We start from the raw sequence: 18,796 nt of genomic DNA, 5'->3' as shown, positions 1-18,796 counted from the left end.
TCAAAATATATAATAAGGTAATTCGATCAGTTAATGGCGTAATGATAAAAAATTTGAAATGCTAGAATTATATTTTGGGGGCCATCGCCACATTGCAATAAAATGCAATAGAAGGCGATCAAAACATTGAATGCACCCTAAAATGGTATCAGTAAAAATGTCGGCCCATGGTGCAAAAAATAAGTCCTCGTACAACTTTAGATCCCTGAAAATGAGTCATGGAGAATGGCAACACAAGCAAATTTATTTTTTTCAATTTTTTTATTTTTATTTTTTTAAAATTTTTATATAGCGCTAACATATTCCGCAGCGCTTTACAGTTTGCACATATTATCATCGTTGTCCCCGATGGGGCTCACAATCTAAATTCCCTATCAGAATGTCTTTGGAATGTGGGAGGAAACCCACGCAAATACGGGGAGAACATACAAACTTCTTACAGATGTTGTCCTTTGCGGGATTTGAACCCAGGACTCCAGCGCTGCAAAAAAAAAAAACTGGTTATGTTTGTTATCTACGTAATTGTACTCAGATTTTCTTTATAGGGAACATGGTAAATACAAAAAATTAAAAACAGTTATGGAATTGCGCCTTTTTTGCAATTTCACCACACTTCTTGTTGTCCAGTACACTAAGTCGTAAAATGAATGGTGTCATACAAAAGTACAACTTATCCCATGCAAAAAAAAACCCTCATACAGTTATGTGGACAGAAAAATAAAAAAGTTGGCTCTTGGAAGAAGGGGAGTGGGAAAATGAAAACGAACACGCAGAAAATAGCCCTGTCATGACGAGGTTAAAGAGGACATGCCAAGTGACAGGTCCTCTTTAAGGTATTGCGTTACAGTACGTTACACATATTTTCTTTTATTAGTAAAACAGTATGTTACTCGGTATACTTAGTATATTTATCAAGAAATGTTGGAAATCATTTCTCATAGGGCAAAGGACATATATCTTCAGGCTACAGCTGTCAGCAGCATTTCTTACCAGGCAGCATGCTAGAATCAGTCCTGTGTGCCGTCATACCGTGCACCATGGGTTAACTGCTACCTACATCCAGTCCTTTGTCCCCATTCAGTGATAAAGAAGCGGTATCCAGGCAGGTTTATCCTGTCCGAAATAATATCCATGTATTGTGAAGGAAAAACTGCAGTCACAAGGCAAGATCAGCAAGCACTAGTACGCCATTATGTACCGGCATGGACCTTAATAAACTTTACGCCAGAAACAGTCAAGGTAATTGCTACTGGCCATTTTCTGTGGGCTTTAAAAGGAAGTATATTACATCTCCCCTTATGAACGCTTTCTTCAGTTTCCAGATTTTTGGAGTTATTCTTGGCTGTGAACACAGGGCTGCCCACACAGCCATCCGTTCATGTGTCAGGCACACTCATGTTTATGGACCAATTCCTTCCCATCTTTCAAGGGAGAAAGCCATTATTCTTTTTCTTCAGGGTCAATAGATACATATTTTATCTGCCTGTATAGTCTGCTCCCCTACTTAATATGCCATAAGAAGAGGCAGCAAAGTGTCAAGGAAGAAATTCACCTTTCCTTAAATTAATCATAATTTGTAAAAGTGATGGAAACGTTATTTAATTCAGTCTCAAATAAGAATCTCAAAGATCATTGATGTGCCTGATATACATACACACACACACACACACACACACACACACACACACACACATATATATATATATATATATATATATATATATATATACACTGCTCAAAAAAATAAAGGGAACACTTAAGCAACAGAATCTAACTCCAAGTGAATCAAACTTCTGTGAAATCAAACTGTCCAGGAGTGTTTCTGCAGGTGGGGACCACAGACCACATCTCAGTGCCAATGCTTTCTGGCTGATGTTTTGGTTACTTTTGAATGTTGGTTGTGCTTTTACACTCATGGTAGCATGAGACGGACTTTACAACCCACACAAGTGGCTCAGGTAGTGCAGCTCATCCAGGATGGCACATCAATGCGAGCTGTGGCAAGGATTGCTGTGTCTGTCCGCGTAGTGTTCAGAGGCTGGAGGTGCTACCAGGAGACAGGCCAGTACACCAGGAGACGTGAAGGGCAACAACCCAGCAGCAGGACCGCTACCTCAGCCTTTGTGCAAGGAGGAACAGGATGAGCACTGCCAGAGCCCTGCAAAATGACCTCCAGCAGGCCACAAATGTGCATGTCTGCACAAATGGTTACAAATCGACTCCATGAGGATGGTCTGAGTGCCCGATGTCCACAGATGGGGGTTGTGCTCACAGCCTAACACCGTGCAGGATGCTTGGCATTTGCCACAGAACACCAGGATTGGCAAATTCGTCACTGGTGCCCTGTGCTCTTCACAGATGAAAGCAGGTTCACACTGAGCACATGTGACAGATATGACAGAGTCTGGAGACACCGTGGAGAGCGATCTGCTGCCTGCAACATCCTTCAGCATGACCGATTTGGCAGTGCGTCAGTAATGGAGTGGGGTGGTATTTCTTTGGAGGGCTGCACATCCCTCCATGTGCTTGCCAGAGGTAGCATGACTGCCATTAGGTACCGAGATGAGAAGCTCAGACCTCTTGTGAGACCATATGCTGGTTCGGTTGGCCCTGGGTTCCTCCTAATGTAGGACAATGCCAGACCTCATGTGGATGGAGTGTGTCAGCAGTTCCTGCAAGATGAAGGCATTGAAGCTATGGACTGGACCGCCCATTCCCCAGACCTGAATCTGATTGTACACATATGGGACATCATGTCTCGCACCATCCACCAACGTCACGGTGCACTATAGACTGTCCAGGAGTTGGCGGATGCTTTAGTCCAGGTCTGGGAGGGGATCCCTCAGGATTTTGATTTTGAGCATAATTCCAACTCCAGACCTCCGTGGGATATTAGTTGTGATTTACGTTGATAATTTTTAGGTTTTATTGTTCTCGACACATTCCATTAGGGCAGTAGGACCCACTACGAGGTTTGCCGTGATGTGGCAGTGGGCTTCATACAGTCTGATCAGAATGTTAAACTAAGAACCTCATGCTCAGTTATATATATTTTTGCCGAGAGGTATAAGATCATTGTATGATTTTTGGAGGTGCTGTCCTTTCTCTTTTTTGAGCATATTGCCTCCCTTGAATATGTTTTTCATTAAATCTATGTACATGTTCATGTAGCGTAGTGTGAGTATATTAATATACTCACCTACCGCTGCTCTCTCCGGGAGTCACCACAATTCATACTCTCAGGCTCACTCTATGCTCAGTGCTGGAGCTGGAAGTCTCTTTTACAATATACCATAAGTCTTTAAAGCCATGTTCTGATGCTCCCTAAACTTACATTGTAAAGGCCACTTCTGGGTCATACAGAATGCAGTGTGACCCGGACAGTCTACAGAGCGGTGATGGCACTCGGAAGGGGAACCGAACGGCACTGAATCATGGGGAGTTCCCAGTATGTGAGCATATTAATACACACATACAGTATACACTCATTTAATGGGAAAAAATATTCATGGGAGGGCTTCTTTAAGAGGCAAGCATCTCTTGATAAATGTAATTAATTTTTCAGCTGTCACAGAAAGAAATGCACGGCAGTCAGGTATTTGAGTACATTTCTGTTGTAATTTACTGACAAATTAATTACTTTAATGCATTCTATTGAGTATGTTGGCCTTGCTCGACCACTCACTTTCCTGGTCAAGCTTCACCCACTTTTCGAAAAGCTCATGGAGTTGGCCAGCATAAAAAATTCTTTTGAAACTGTTTGAAAACTCAAGGCCTATAGGTCTTTTCGCTTGTTCTAGTTTATGCAGACAAAGTAATGTATAATATACAGCCCAGATTTGCCAATTCTAATGACAGCATCCGCGTTTCAACTGGTCACCACATGAAGGCAATCCATGTTGCATCTGGGTGTTGTCCATATTAAACACATACATGTGAATTCAGCCTACGATAGAAACCGGTATGGCAGTCTTTCCAGAACTGAAAATATTAATTTTGTCATTCCTTCAGTTTTGTGGCTTTTATGTTTGAGGATGGCATAGAGGTTTTTGTACTTTTAATGAGCCATGCCGAGATCTTCTATTTGCCATTAAGGCAAGTTTTTTGTAGCGCTGCATTTCCTGAGTGATATCATAAATACCATAAGTCACTCTTGGGTACTTCTTGAAGTCAGATCTCTTATTACCCATGTTTTTTCTGTTCTTTATGAGGTTACTATGATTTGACCTTAGTGCTAATCGCTACAAGGAAAAAAAAGCCGTTTTATTCTTCCCTATATAAGTCATGTGATGGAAGAGTACAAAGAAATATAGAGAAGACACTTTATTCTAGCAAAACATAAAATTCAGTTTGAAATATTTATTTTTACTGAAAAGTTAACATTGTATCACTTGTTCTGTTATTATATAACTGTAATTGCTTAAAATGACTATGGGCCTTAGGGTCATAAATACATGTTTAGGGTTTTGATGAAGTTTTCTGAATATTCCTGCACAGTGACATAATAAAAAAAAAACTCTGATTCCTTATTGTTTATATGCATTTTTAAGTTCAATTACTGGCATGTATTAGCATACTGTATAGGACTATTGCTAGTAAAGTTCATAGTGAAAAAAAATCATAACTAACATATTAATTAAAAGCAAGGTATAATAGACAATAAGCTTATAAAAAATACCATAAAAAGAACATTTTAATGGTTTGCTTAAAATTTCTAAAAATAAAATAAATGAAATAAAAACCTACCGTATCTCCTATTGTATATAGCCTCGATCTGCACCCTGGCCAGAGTACATCATGGATGTCATTTTTTTTGTCACTTTTTCTTGGAACCTCCTGAGGAACCATATAACTGAGGGGAAACGCGGCAAGGCTATATACAGGAGGAGATGCAGATAAGTGCATTTCCAAACTAAGATGTCTTGATATTTGTTTATGCTCCTTTATCCTGGTTGGCCAATTTAATGTGTCTTACATTTATAAGCCCCCATATGTCTATTGCTCTGGTTTGATCTATCAGGCTTTTTCATATTATTAATTTTGACTAGCATTAATTAATGTTAGGAAATAATAGGACCGATTAGGATCAGCTGTCGGTGAGCGGGGGCGCCAATTGTGATTATCATGGGGTGACAACCTTCGCGGTTAGGAAGAGCTGCACTTTAGAGACATCTGGGGAGAGATGTAGTGTATTGTATTATTATGTTATTGGGGCATAATTTGTTCGCATTTCTTTCTGTGGTAATATTTGTTTAACATCTTAAGAAATATTGGGTTATCTAATTAGCACAGGGTTTTTGTTTCATATTGATATTTAGAAATTTTAAGCAAACCACTAAAGTTAAATTTTAGATGGTATTTTTTGTAAGCATTTTGTTATTACCCTTATACCTTTGTAAGCCTGTTGTCTTATAATGCACAATAAACCTATAAGTGAAGGGAAACTGTTAGTAGCATCAACCCTTCTAAGCCATCTATATGGGCATGCAGGTCATAGGAAGCTGAATAAAATGATACCTTGATATCTGTGATCTGATGTCTTATTCCAGAGAAATCCTTATTTTTCTTATATGTAAATAAGCTGTTAAGATCTACGGGCCAGACACAAATCTGTATAAGAATCTGCCTCCAGGGATTATCAGTGTTCCTCAACTCCAGTCTTCAAGAGCCACCAACTGGTCATGTTTTTAGGATTTCCTTAGTATCACCTGCACAGTCTGTAATTACACCACCTGTGCAATACTAAGGAAGTCCTGAAAACATGATCTGTTGGTGACCCTTGAGGACTGGAGTTTGGTAACATCTATTTTCATTTAGAACAGTTTTCCCCATGTTACCAGTGTGATGTGTGATGGCCGCTCTCTGCCTTCCTGATCTCACTGCAGAGCTGTGTGTGATTATACCTGACACATCTGCAGGCTCCTCTCAGCTTCAGCTTCCATCTCACAGGCAGACATAGTTACAATACAGGAGAACTTTGAGAGCTGCAACAAGTGTGTTTGTTATGAGACAAATTTCAGTTCTACTGTTCTGTGTTGGTTACATGTCTCACACTGTTGACGCTCCCTTTCATTTAAAATAAGCTCTGGAGGCAGATTCTCAGGGAGAGATATGGTATGTCCGACCCATTTTCCTGAACAGCTCATTTACATATAAGACAAACATGGATATCTCTGAAATAAGACCTCAGATCGCAGCTATCAATGTATCATTTTATTTAGCTTCCTATGAACTACATGAAAAAGTTTTAGGCAGTGTTGTGAAAATGCTGCAAAGTAAGATTGCTTTGAAAAACAGAAATGTAAATAGTTTATTTTAATCGATTAACAAAATGTAAAGTAAATGAATAAAAATGAAATCTAAATCGAAACAGTATTTGGAAGGAACTCAGCAAGGACATTGTTCCAAACATCTTGGAGAACTAACCACAGATCTTCAATGGATGTCGCTTGTGCAAATCTTCTGTTTTCTCATGTAATTCAGGACAGACCCGATGATATTGAGATTAGGGCTGTGTTTGGGCCATTTAATCAAATTCAGGATTTTTTATTTGTTTTAAGCTAAATATGTCTTTTCAGGACATTGGCTGTATATTTTGGGTAATTATCATGCTACAGAATGAATTTGATACCAATCAAATGATGCTTGCCCTTAAACGCAATCAAGTCCCCAGTGAATAATAAGTTATGCCAAATAATATTCGATGGATATCTTACTACCTTGGGAAAACCCTTTCATGCTATAGCAGATACTTAATGATGCAAAAGAACCATAAGTCCTTCTACAACATATTTTTATAAAACATTAACACGTTTTCTTTTTTTTCCTGCAGAATGTGTTATAAACAGCCAGGAATGGACTCTCAGTCGCACCACACCTGAAATACGAGTGGTAAGTCTTTTATATGTTTATTTCACCTACAGTGCCATGTTCTTGTTTTTCTCAGTAGGTTATTAACACTTGTGTAAAATTCAAGGGGTTCTCGGAGACAATAAATAATTTTATTACTAAACTAAGTGCCATTATAAAATAGGGAGTTATTTACAGTAGATTAAAATGGCTGCCATTTTGTTACACTGATAACCTGTCCTGGAATATTCACAAGCCAAGTGCCTGTGAGAATGTGCCCTAGAAAGCTCTGCCCCCTCCCCATGCAGTCCACCATGTCACCATTTCATTCTGATCTAATACTGAAGATACCAAGGGTACTGAGGTAAGTAGAAGCTGCTCACACTGCTATCAACCATGTGTATCTGATCTAATACTGGAGATACAAGGGAGACTGAGGTAAGAAGATGCTGCACACACTGCTGTCCACCATGTCTATCTAATCTAATACTGGAGTTACCAGGGGAGCTGAGGTAAGAAGTAGCTGCTCACACTATTGTCCACCTTGTCTTTTTGATCTAATACTTGAGAAAAGTTATAGCTCTCAGAATAAAGTAATGCAAGGATAATTATTTTTTTCATAAACGTTTTTAAAGTGTAAAAGCGCCAAAACATAAAAAAAGATATAAATATGGTTTCGTTGTAATTGCACTGACCCGAAAAATAAACCTGCTTTATTAATTTTACCACACACGGGAACAGCATTCAAAAAACCCTAAGAACAATTCCTGAATTGCTGATTTTTGTTAATTCTGTCTCCCAAAAATTGGAATAGAAGGCGGTCCAAAAATGTCATGTGCCCAAAAATGATACCAATAAAAACGTCAACTCGTCCCGCAAAAAAAAACCTCTCACTTGACTCTGTTGGCAGAAATATGGAGACATTAAAGCTCTAAAAATATGGTGATGCAAAAATTTGTTTTTGCAAAAAAAAATGTCTTTTAGTGTGTGACTGCAACTAAATATAAAAAAACCTTTATAAATCTGGTATCGCTGTAATCACACTGACCCGAAGAATAAAGTCGTCTAACGACTTATACTGCACAAGGAACGGCGTAAAAAATAAATAAAATCAATTCTTCGCCTGCTGTTGATTTGTTCATTCTGCCTCTCAGGTGTACTCAGGAAAAATTGCACAACAAATTGTATTGTGCAATTTCTCCTTTTACGCTTGTGAAAATAATAAATAGGGAAAATGTGATTTTTTTTAATTTTCATCGCTCAACGTTATAAACTTCTGTGTAGCACCTGGGGGCTCAAGATGCTCACTACACATCTAGATACATTCCTTGAGGGGTCTAGTTTACAAAATGGGGTCACTTTGGCTCTCCAAACACAACATGATGTCCGCTATTGATTCCAGCAAATTTTACATTCAAAAAGTTACATGGCGCTCCTTCCCTTCCGAGCCCTGCTGAACAGTAGTGTTCCCCCACATATGGGGTATCGGTGTACTCTTGAGAAATTGCACAACAAATTGTATGGTGCAATTTCTTCTGTTACCATTGTCAAAATAAAAAAATGGGTCTAAAGTAAAATTAGAGCTAAAAGAAAATTCTAGGTTCTAATTTCCAAAATGGGGTCACTTGAGGGGAGTTTCTGCTGTTTAAGCACATCAGGGGCTTTCCAAACTCAAGATGGTGTTCACTAATTATTCCAACCAATTTTCAAATGGAGCTCCTTCCTTTCTGAGCCCTGCTGTGTGCCCAAACAGTAGTTTCCCCCATATGAGGCATCAGTGCACTCATGAGAAATTGCACAATCAATTTTGGGGTCCATTTTCTCCTGTTGCTCTTGTGAAAATAAAAAAAATGAGTCTAAAGTAACATTTTTGTGAAAAAAAAGTTATTTTTTCTTACATATTGCTTCAGTTCCTGTGAAGCATCTGAAGGGTTAATAAACTTCTTGAAAGTGCTTTTGAGGACCTTGACGGGTGCAGTTTTTAGAAGATGTCATTTGGGGTATTTTCTGTCAAATAGGCCCCTCAAATTCACTTCAAATGTGAAGTGGCTCCCCAAAAAATTGTTTTGAAAATTTATTTGGAAAAATAAGAAATCGCTGGTCAACTACCTAACAAAAAAAAAATATGTTTGTGCTGATGTAAAGTAGACATGTGGGAAATGTTGCTTATTATTTTGTAGGATATAACTGTCTGATTTAAGGTCATATAAATTAAAAGTTTGAAAATGGCAACATTTAAAAAACTTTCGCCAAATATCTGTTTTTTTTTTTTTACAAATAAACGCAAATTCAAAACGCCAGAATTACATTTTTTTTGTCGCCGCAACATTGCATTAAAATGCAATAACGGGTGATCAAAAGAACGTATCTGCACAAAAGTGGTATCATTAAAAATGTCATCTTGGCATGCAAAAAATAAGCCCTCACCCAACCCCAGATCACGAAAAATGGAGACGCTACGGTTATCGGAAAATGGCACAATTTTTTTTCACCACTTAGATAAAAAAAATAACCTAGACATGTTAGGTGTCTATGAACTCGTAATGACCTGGAGAATCATAATATCAGGTCAGTTTTAGTGAAGCTAGCAAAAAAGCTAAACAAAAAACAAGTGTGGGATTGCACTTTTTTTTGCAATTTCACCGCACTTGGAATTTTTTTCCCGTTTTCTAGTACAAGATATGGTAAAACCAATGGTGTCATTCAACCGTGTGCCACCCATCTGCTGCATCAGTACCACACGAACAGCCATCGGGGAAGAAGCGCTACAGTAAGCGCAGTTCCCCAGCGGCTGGTGCTGATGCCGGCTGTCATCATTCTCTCCTGCTCTGCCGGTGAGCAGAGGAGAATGATGAGCGTTATATTAAAATCCGAACGACAGCAGGTGGTGGCTTTTGGAACTGTTACCCTCATCATCCAACACCTGCTGTCGCTAATAACAGTCACAGTAGGTGTGGATGATCGGGGTATTCCACAGCCACCAGCTGAGATCGTTCAGAAATAAATGAATGGAAAACTCAACATGGGTTCTCCCCTATTGTATTGAACCAACCAGGCAAAACTCACAGCTGGAGGCTGTAATTCTCAGCTGTCAGCTTCTGCAAAGTTGGTTATCAAGAATAGAGGGGTCCCTACACTGTTCTTTTAATTATTTAAATAAATAATTTAAAAAAAATAGTGTGATGTCCCCCCATTTTTGACAACCAGCCTTGCTAAAGCTCACAGCTGGGAGCTGCTATTCTCAGACTGGTAAGGGACCATTGATATAGGCCCCCAGCCTAAAAACAGCAGCCCGCAGCTTCCCAGAAAAGGTGCATTTATTAGATGCGCCTTTTCTTTCGCTTTGCCCTGCTCTTTCCACTTGCCCTGTAGCGGTGGCAAGTGGGGTGATATTTGTGGGGTTCATGTCACCTTCCAGGTGACATCAAGCCCACGGCTTAGTAATGGAAAGGTGTCTATAAGACACCTCTCCATTACTAATCCCATAGTTGTAATGTTAAATAAAGACATGGCCAGAATAAAGCCTTTTATTTGAAAAAATTACACAGACACCTTTAATGTTCTATATTAAACCATACTTACTGCCATACCTAACTCCCTGACACCCTCAATCTCCTGTAATAAAAGTGAAATAATAAACCAACAATATACCCATACCTGCCCATCGTTGTGTGCCACGCTGTAATCCATGTCTGGGGGCTAAATAGTTTTCAGCCAGGACGGTGCCAGGATGCGACCGTCCCAGCTGAAAACCACTTGTGAATGAGCTGTAGAGAGCGCAGCATTATTCAGCAGCGGTGACATCATCATGGCGAGCCTGAATTGAGGTGACCTCTGGACCATGGGAAAAAGCCGCAGAACATAACAGCTCTGGCATCTCCCTTTTAAAGAAGATTGGTCACTTTTCCTCAAAAAATGAGTTAACTACTTTTTAAAAATCCCTGAGATCCCCTATTTCCGCCCTTTTTTCCATTTTGTGCTGCATTGCTAAAATGCAGAGATAATCATAGTTGATGCTTTTAGAGTGATTTTTCTGAAATTTCTGATCTGCCATCCAACTGGGCATTTCTTCACAGTTTTCTCTTTGAGTGTGCACATTCACCACTCTCTCCAAGACGCTGCTATCTCCATGATGCTGTGTTTGCCAGCATAAGGTAGAGAGGTGTGACAGCGTACACCCCCTGAAAAGACTGAAGATGCGCCCACTTGGCCAACAAAGCAGAGATTAAAACCTGTCTGTTCCAAAAGCAGCATAGTGGCTTAGTGGTTAGCACTGTAGCCCTGCTATGCTGGTCCTGGGTTGAAATCCCACCAAAGAAAACATCTGCAAGGAGTATGTATGTTCAGCGTGAGTTTCCTCCCACACTCCATACTGTTAGGAAATTTAGATTGTGAGCCCCGATAGGGACATCTGTATTTGTAATGCAAAATTAAAGAGCTAAAATTATTTTAAGGGGATTTCTAGAGTGACATTGAGCTACTACTGAATTTGAAGCTCAACACACTTGAAGATATGATGCGCGAGGAGTAATGATACACACGTGCAAAACACAGATATTGATATCATTATCAGTAGTTGCGTGATTTCTCGTTTACGAGGTATTCCTTGGTGAACCCCTGACTGAAGAGACTATTATCTCCTACAACCTCCTTTTGAGAAGATCCTTTAACCAGCCACATTTTACTGTACATGGCTCTACAAATTCTCATGTATGATACTTTGTAATGGATGTCAGTAAAAGATCCCCAGGAAATTCCATATTATATCTCTATTAGTGTGTTAGGGTCTTCACTAAGTACATGTGTCTCCTATATTGTTAAAGATGAGTCAAAAATTTAAACAAAAATATACAATAGAAATAATCCAGATTAGTATTACTTATTTCTTTTAGTAACACATTTTTCTCACTCATAGGGTGTTATTGGTAACATTAAAAGTGGAAAATCTTCTCTTGTTCACCGATTTGTTACTGGATCCTACCTGGCAATAGAAGCACCAGAAAGTAAGTTGTATTTACTCTATGTACATACAAAATAGCTACTGTCTACGTACTTTTAGGAGATGTTCTCAACGCTGACATTTCATATGTTCCCCATGCTTACTGTTAATGCATTTTAGATTCATGGAACTTACACATTTGTATTACATGGTTAGTTTACAGCATACAACAGCTGAAAAGTGGTCACCGAAAGGCCACACTAAGGGTATGTGTCCACGTTCAGGATTGCATCAGGATTTGGTCAGGATTTTACGTCAGTATTTGTAAGCCAAAACCAGGAGTGGGTGATAAATGCAGAAGTGGTGCATGTGTTTCTATTATACTTTTCCTCTAATTGTTCCACTCCTGGTTTTGGCTTACAAATACTGATGTAAAATACTGACCAAATCCTGATGCAATCCTGAACGTGGACACATACCCTTACAGGGGCCAATCTCTTGTTAAAGATTGCGGCATCATGCATTTGGGTATATCATGTAGGGCATGTTAGGTTAGGCTATGGGCAAAATTAGCAATTGTAAGTACACAGTACTATATAATATGATGACTGAAACATATTAAGAGGATAAAAATGTTGATGCGAGGAGTGATTCTTCAATACAGAAGCATGCAGGGGTTATTTTCTGCTGGATTGCATATCACATACTCCATCAGATACCAGATTATGAGGCTCCTCTATTTTACAGGCATTTCTTAAACTGGAGTGTATCCCTACAATATGTTAGACTATGGTGTTACCAAACGGCGGCACAGATAGTGCTAACTACACTAGTGCATGTTACAGGTCCATGGGACTAAGTGTGCCACCCCATAGCCCGGCAGATGACCTTACTGAAAGCTTAATAAAAATGTTTTCTAAAAAGGTAGTAATACATTCTGTAGTTGTCCATGATTTCTTCCAAAATCAATTTTGTTGATCATTATTTTATAGAACAAGGCAATCCCAAATCTATGGTCATCTTCTGGGCTGATTAGTGAAAGCGCAGCATGAGCACAGTATTAGTACCCCATAGATGCATGGCATGATCCTCCTTGGCTATACCACGTAACCCATGGTACATGGAGCTCTAGTGTCAAGGTGTTAACATGACAAAATATGCTATACGTTCCGAGCTATGCCAGGTGAACCAGCTGTTCCAATGACCATTAACTTATACTATCTAGTTCAATCATTTCCCAGTTTCTCTATAAGCCACCCACACACATACTCTGCTGGGTTCTTTGCGTGCTGTGGCTTAAAGTAGCAAAAAGCTTTATGTTTTGTCAGCATGAAAAAAATTGCTTTCGCAAAAGCCATAAAAGAACTTCTCTTACTCAGAATGTTAGAAAGGAAGGAATTCAGAAAAGTAAATTAATCACCTCTGCGTAGGCTCCCAGCAGGAGAAATTCTACACTTTTTCTCGGGAATAGATAGGAGTTTTACATGTTTGTTGCATTCTATTTACTCCTCATTAAAGGGGTTTTCCGCCCTTTAACTTGATATTTAACTGCAATGTGCTAAAAAAAATGTTAGCATATGTTCATCTATCTAGCCCCTGTTGCTTCTGCGTCCTGCTGGCTGTGTCCCCTGCTGGTCTCCATGTCTTCGGCCTTGATTGGCAATTGATCTCTGCAGCCAAATCATAAAGCCATTGATTGGCCGCAGTGGACTTGGGCTCACCATGGCAGAAGACTAGGAGAGGAATCCATAGGGGAACATGACCAAGGAAATGACGGTATGCAAGTGGATGAGAAAGTGTGGAAGAACATTTGTTAAGCTTTTTTCACATGACCATGTACTCTACAAATAGGTCCACATGTATGAGCAGGTGTGCTTCTATTTTGTCGCTTTTGTCCTCCAAGTTTATTTTTCACTAACTCAAAACATATACTGATACATAGTTTATTGAGCTCTTCTGTTTTTTCCAATTGTAGATCATTTTTATCTTATTTTCTGTACATGCTAATAGAGGTGGTATTCTTCTCTACCCTGGTTGAAAAGTGATGTACAGCAACCATATGTGTTTAGAAAACTAGTTTCGGGAAATAGCTCATTGCCTTCTAGGAGGAAGACTTCTGGGTAGGGTTGAGCGACTTTCATTTTTTTAAGATCGAGTAGGGTTTTGGGAAACCCGATTTTGTCCAGAGTCGAGTCGAGTGCAGTCGGCCGATTATCGCTAAAAGTCGGGGATCGACCGAAACACGAAACCCAATGCAAGTCAATGGGGAAGCATAGTCGGCAGTGAGTGGAGGCCAGGAAAACACCTACAGTGCCCATTTTAATGCCAAAAACATCCATTCTTGTTTCTGAAGCTTGCCAATCTTAATTAACTGTATAATAATAGTTGGGCATAGGGAATTGGGGGAAAGTTGTGGGGGGAGTAGGGCTGGCTCAAGTTTTTCGTGGGCCCAGGAAATGCGGACTACGTCACGGCGGTGTTGCAGGGAAAGGTAAGTATTTAAAAGTTGCAAGTGCTGTGATCCTGAGCAAGCAGGGGGGGCCCACTCGTTCGCATTGCCACTGGCACAGGGCCCCTCAAAGTACGGCGGTGTGTTTGCATGGCGGGGGCGCCTCCCACCAGCAGCGACACTTTTGCGTACTCTGAGGGGCCCTGTGCCAGTGACGTCGCCAACGAGTATGCCCCCCCACCTGATGAAGGAACCTGCACTTTCATCTGCACCTTCCTCTTTGTCCCTGTGTAAGGTGGTATAACATGCGGGAAGGGGAACCTTACTTTCAGCAGGGACAGATTCTGGCTGTGTAGAGTACAAGGGGAATGTAGTGGTCTAGGTCAATGTACCAGCAGACTCATTTAGCAGTGGCTGGGCAATGGGCAGGATGAGGAGGAAACAGATATAGGGCCAAAGAATAAAGTAGGCTACATGCAGTTCAAAATTGGTAACAGGACTAAACAGGCGGCATTGCTTTGTTCAGTGGAGTAGCAAACCCAAGAGCAGCAGACACTGTTTCAAGGGCCTAACCACACTAGTAGGCCAAATGCAGTTTAATATCTGATAGTATAGGGCGAAAGCCAGAATGTGGAAGCTCAGCTTTGTTCAGTTGAGGACAACACCAGGGAGGGGCAGACACCTTTAGTAGGCCGGAAAAGCCTATTGCATTTTTTAAAATGGTAATTTGGAGCAGAAGGTTGAAGCTCAGCTTTATTTAGTTGAGGGCAACACCAGGGAGGGGCAGAAGCCGTTAGTAGGCCCTAACCACCATTTTTTTTTTTTTTAAAACCACTTAATGAGAGCCGGAAGGTTGAAGCTCAGCTTTATTTAGTTGAGGACAACACCAGGGAGGGGCAGAAGCCGTTAGTAGGCCCTAACCACCATTTTTTTTTTAAAACCACATAATGAGAGCCGGAAGGTTGAAGCTCAGCTTTATTTAGTTGAGGACAACACCAGGGAGGGGCAGAAGCCGTTAGTAGGCCCTAACCACCATTTTTTTTTTAAAACCACTTAATGAGAGCCGGAAGGTTGAAGCTCAGCTTTATTTAGTTGAGGACAACACCAGGGAGGGGCAGAAGCCGTTAGTAGGCCCTAACCACCATTTTTTTTTTTTTTAAAACCACATAATGAGAGCCGGAAGGTTGAAGCTCAGCTTTATTTAGTTGAGGACAACACCAGGGAGGGGCAGAAGCCGTTAGTAGGCCCTAACCACCATTTTTTTTTTTTTTAAAACCACTTAATGAGAGCCGGAAGGTTGAAGCTCAGCTTTATTTAGTTGAGGACAACACCAGGGAGGGGCAGAAGCCGTTAGTAGGCCCTAACCACCATTTTTTTTTTTAAAACCACATAATGAGAGCCGGAAGGTTGAAGCTCAGCTTTATTTAGTTGAGGACAACACCAGGGAGGGGCAGAAGCCGTTAGTAGGCCCTAACCACCATTTTTTTTTTTTTTAAAACCACTTAATGAGAGCCGGAAGGTTGAAGCTCAGCTTTATTTAGTTGAGGACAACACCAGGGAGGGGCAGAAGCCGTTAGTAGGCCCTAACCACCATTTTTTTTTTTAAAACCACATAATGAGAGCCGGAAGGTTGAAGCTCAGCTTTATTTAGTTGAGGGCAACACCAGGGAGGGGCAGAAGCCGTTAGTAGGCCCTAACCAAAGTTGAAGGCCAAATGCAGTTTAATTTCTGATACTATAGGCCGAAAGCCAGAAGGTGGAAGTTCCGATTTAGACAGTGGAGGACAATTTGAATTAGGGACTGCAGACAGACTTAGTAGGCTGTCCCCTGTGGACCATGCATCCACCACATTAACCCATTGCGCCGTAATGGACACGTAATCTTCCGTGGCCATGCCTACAGGTCCATGCGTCTGTTGTCAGGTGCACCTTTGTACTCACAGATTGCCAGAGTGCATGGACAATGCGGTCTTCTACATGCTGGTGGAGGGTTGGGATGGCTTTTCTCGCAAAAGAAGTGTCGACTGGTTAGCTTGTAGCGTGGTACAGCGTAGTCCATCATGGCCTTATTAATAGTAAATAAAATATATAACTAGGCTCTATGAACTTTTAAATAGGTTCCAGGGGTACACGGGCAGCATTGGTGTGGTCAGTGGAGGAGTATTGCAAGTAGGGGCTGCAGACAGGCTATCAAAGGCCTAAAATAACAAACAGTAGGCAGTCATGGCAGTTTTACATCGGTTACATGGATACACAGGCAGGCACTCCAGGCAGCATTGTGCTCAGTGGAGGAGTATTGCAAGTAGGGGCCGCAGACAGGCTATCAAAGGCCTAAAATAACAAACAGTAGGCAGTCATGGCAGTTTTACATCGGTTACATGGATACACAGGCAGGCACTCCAGGCAGCATTGTGGTCAGTGGAGGAGTATTGCAAGTAGGGGCCGCAGACAGGCTATCAAAGGCCTAAAATAACAAACAGTAGGCAGTCATGGCAGTTTTACATCGGTTACATGGATACACAGGCAGCTAGGTGGTGAGTGGAGGAGTATTTAAAGTAAGGACCGCAGACAGGCTATCAAAGGCCTAACATAACAAACAATAGGCTCATGGCAGTTTTACAGCGGTTACATGGATACACGGGCAGGCAGCTTGGTGGTGAGTGGAGGAGTATTTAAAGTATGGACCGCAGACAGGCTTCGAAGGCCTAACACAATAAAATGGGCTGGCTGTAGGCACTTTAAAATTGGTTCCAGGGGTACACGGGCAGCAGTGGTCTGGTCAGTGGAGGACTAGTGGAAGGAGGGAGCGCAGAAAGGCTTCAAAGGCCTAAAATAACAAACAATAGGCTCATGGCAGTTTTACAGCGGTTACATGGATACACGGGCAGGCAGCTTGGTGGTCAGTGGAGGAGTAGGGACCGCAGACAGGCTATCAAAGGCCTAAAATAACAAACAATAGGCTCATGGCAGTTTTACAGCGGTTACATGGATACACGGGCAGGCAGCTTGGTGCTGAGTGGAGGAGTAGTGCAAGGAGTGTCTGTCCCAGTACTCCCAAAATATAAATAGATGTTAATGTCTCGCAAAACAACCAAAACAAAAAAAAAGATGGCATACTTAGGTACAGGGGTGGGCTCATCTGCTGTGTTTCTGACATAGTAATTTGGCAGTAACTATTTAATGGTGCCAATATAGGACACAGACACAGACTACTTTAAGTTGCATCATAGATGTCTACAAATTTGTATTGTCAGTGCCAGACATTGAATGATGTCAGCGAATAGACTAAAGATTGGTGGAGCTGTGCGACATAATTTTGCACGTAGTAGAGCCCAGTTTGAGCTGGGGTAGGGGGGAACTCTCTTGAGGCCGGCGGGACCGCCCCAGGGCCACTCATGTTACAACGGTGTGTCTGACGTTGGGTGCGCACCACCACCGCCAGAGACACTACATTGTACTATGAGGGACCCAGTAGCAATGCCGTCAACCAAAAGCGAGCACACCCACCTCTTCAGACAAACAGCAGTCTCACGGGTGCTTGCGCCAAGTCGCGATACCACGGCCCCGTGTGGGGAGTTTGGCCATTTAGGGAGGTGTAAACATGTCGTATGCTGTACAATCTGCAGCAGCAAATTAGACATTAGAAAAGTAATTCACAGGCAAGAGCTTTTCATAGGAAAGCTAGGTGTCGGCCGGGCAAGGTGGGGCAAAAGATTTTGAAATCCAGTTGTGGTTCATTTTAATGAATGTTAGATCGTCAACATTTTGGGTAGCCAGACGAGTCCTTTTTTCGGTTAATATTGACCCTGCAGCACTGAATACTCTTTCTGATAGGACACTTGCTGCCGGGCAAGCAAGCTCCTGCAATGCATATTCTGCCAATTCTGGCCAGGTGTCTAATTTGGAGGCCCAGTAATCAAATGGGAATGACGGTTGAGGGAGAACATCGATAAGGGATGAAAAATAGTTAGTAACCATACTGGACAAATGTTGTCTCCTGTCACTTTCAATTGATGCAGCAGTACCTGTCCTGTCTGCGGTCATAGCAAAATCACTCCACAACCTGGTCAGAAAACCCCTCTGTCCAACGCCACTTCTGATGTGTGCACCCCTAACACTCCTAGTCTGCTGCCCCCTGGAGCTCGTGTGAGAACGATCACGTGCGCTGTGTGCTGGGAATGCCTGAAGCAAACGGTCAACAAGAGTTGATTGTTTGGTTGCTAATATTAGTTCCAAGTTCTCATGTGGCATAATATTTTGCAATTTGCCTTTATAGCGTGGATCAAGGAGGCAGGCCAACCAGTAATCGTCATCGTTCATCATTTTCGTAATGCGTGTGTCCCTTTGTAGGATACGTAAGGCATAATCCGCCATGTGGGCCAAAGTTCCACTTGTCAAATCTCCGGTTGTGATTGGTTGAGGGGCAGTTGCAGGCAAATCTACGTCACTTGTGTCCCTCAAAAAACCAGAACCCGGCCGTGACACGCAACCAATTTCCTGTGCCCCCGTGAAAGTTTCCGCATTAAAAATATACTCATCCCCATCATCCTCCTCGTCCTC

General features: G+C 41.4%; 1 protein-coding gene across 3 annotated transcripts in view; it reads left to right on the top strand.

Annotated features, from left to right (window-relative positions):
- AGAP2 (ArfGAP with GTPase domain, ankyrin repeat and PH domain 2) overlaps positions 1 to 18,796 on the top strand; it is a 405,703-nt gene that overhangs the window by 250,755 nt on the left and 136,152 nt on the right. For all 3 annotated transcript variants that reach the window (XM_077297782.1, XM_077297781.1, XM_077297780.1), the window contains exons 2-3: positions 6,833 to 6,891; positions 11,765 to 11,852. In XM_077297782.1, the coding sequence (XP_077153897.1) occupies positions 6,833 to 6,891; positions 11,765 to 11,852 (147 nt within the window). The remainder of the gene's footprint in view (positions 1 to 6,832; positions 6,892 to 11,764; positions 11,853 to 18,796) is intronic.

Source organism: Ranitomeya variabilis, chromosome 3 (assembly GCF_051348905.1).
Source record: "Ranitomeya variabilis isolate aRanVar5 chromosome 3, aRanVar5.hap1, whole genome shotgun sequence".
In the NCBI taxonomy this organism is placed as follows: domain Eukaryota; kingdom Metazoa; phylum Chordata; class Amphibia; order Anura; family Dendrobatidae; genus Ranitomeya; species Ranitomeya variabilis.
The sequence above is the reverse complement of the archived record's forward strand: the minus strand, read 5'-3'. Positions and strand labels throughout refer to the sequence as shown.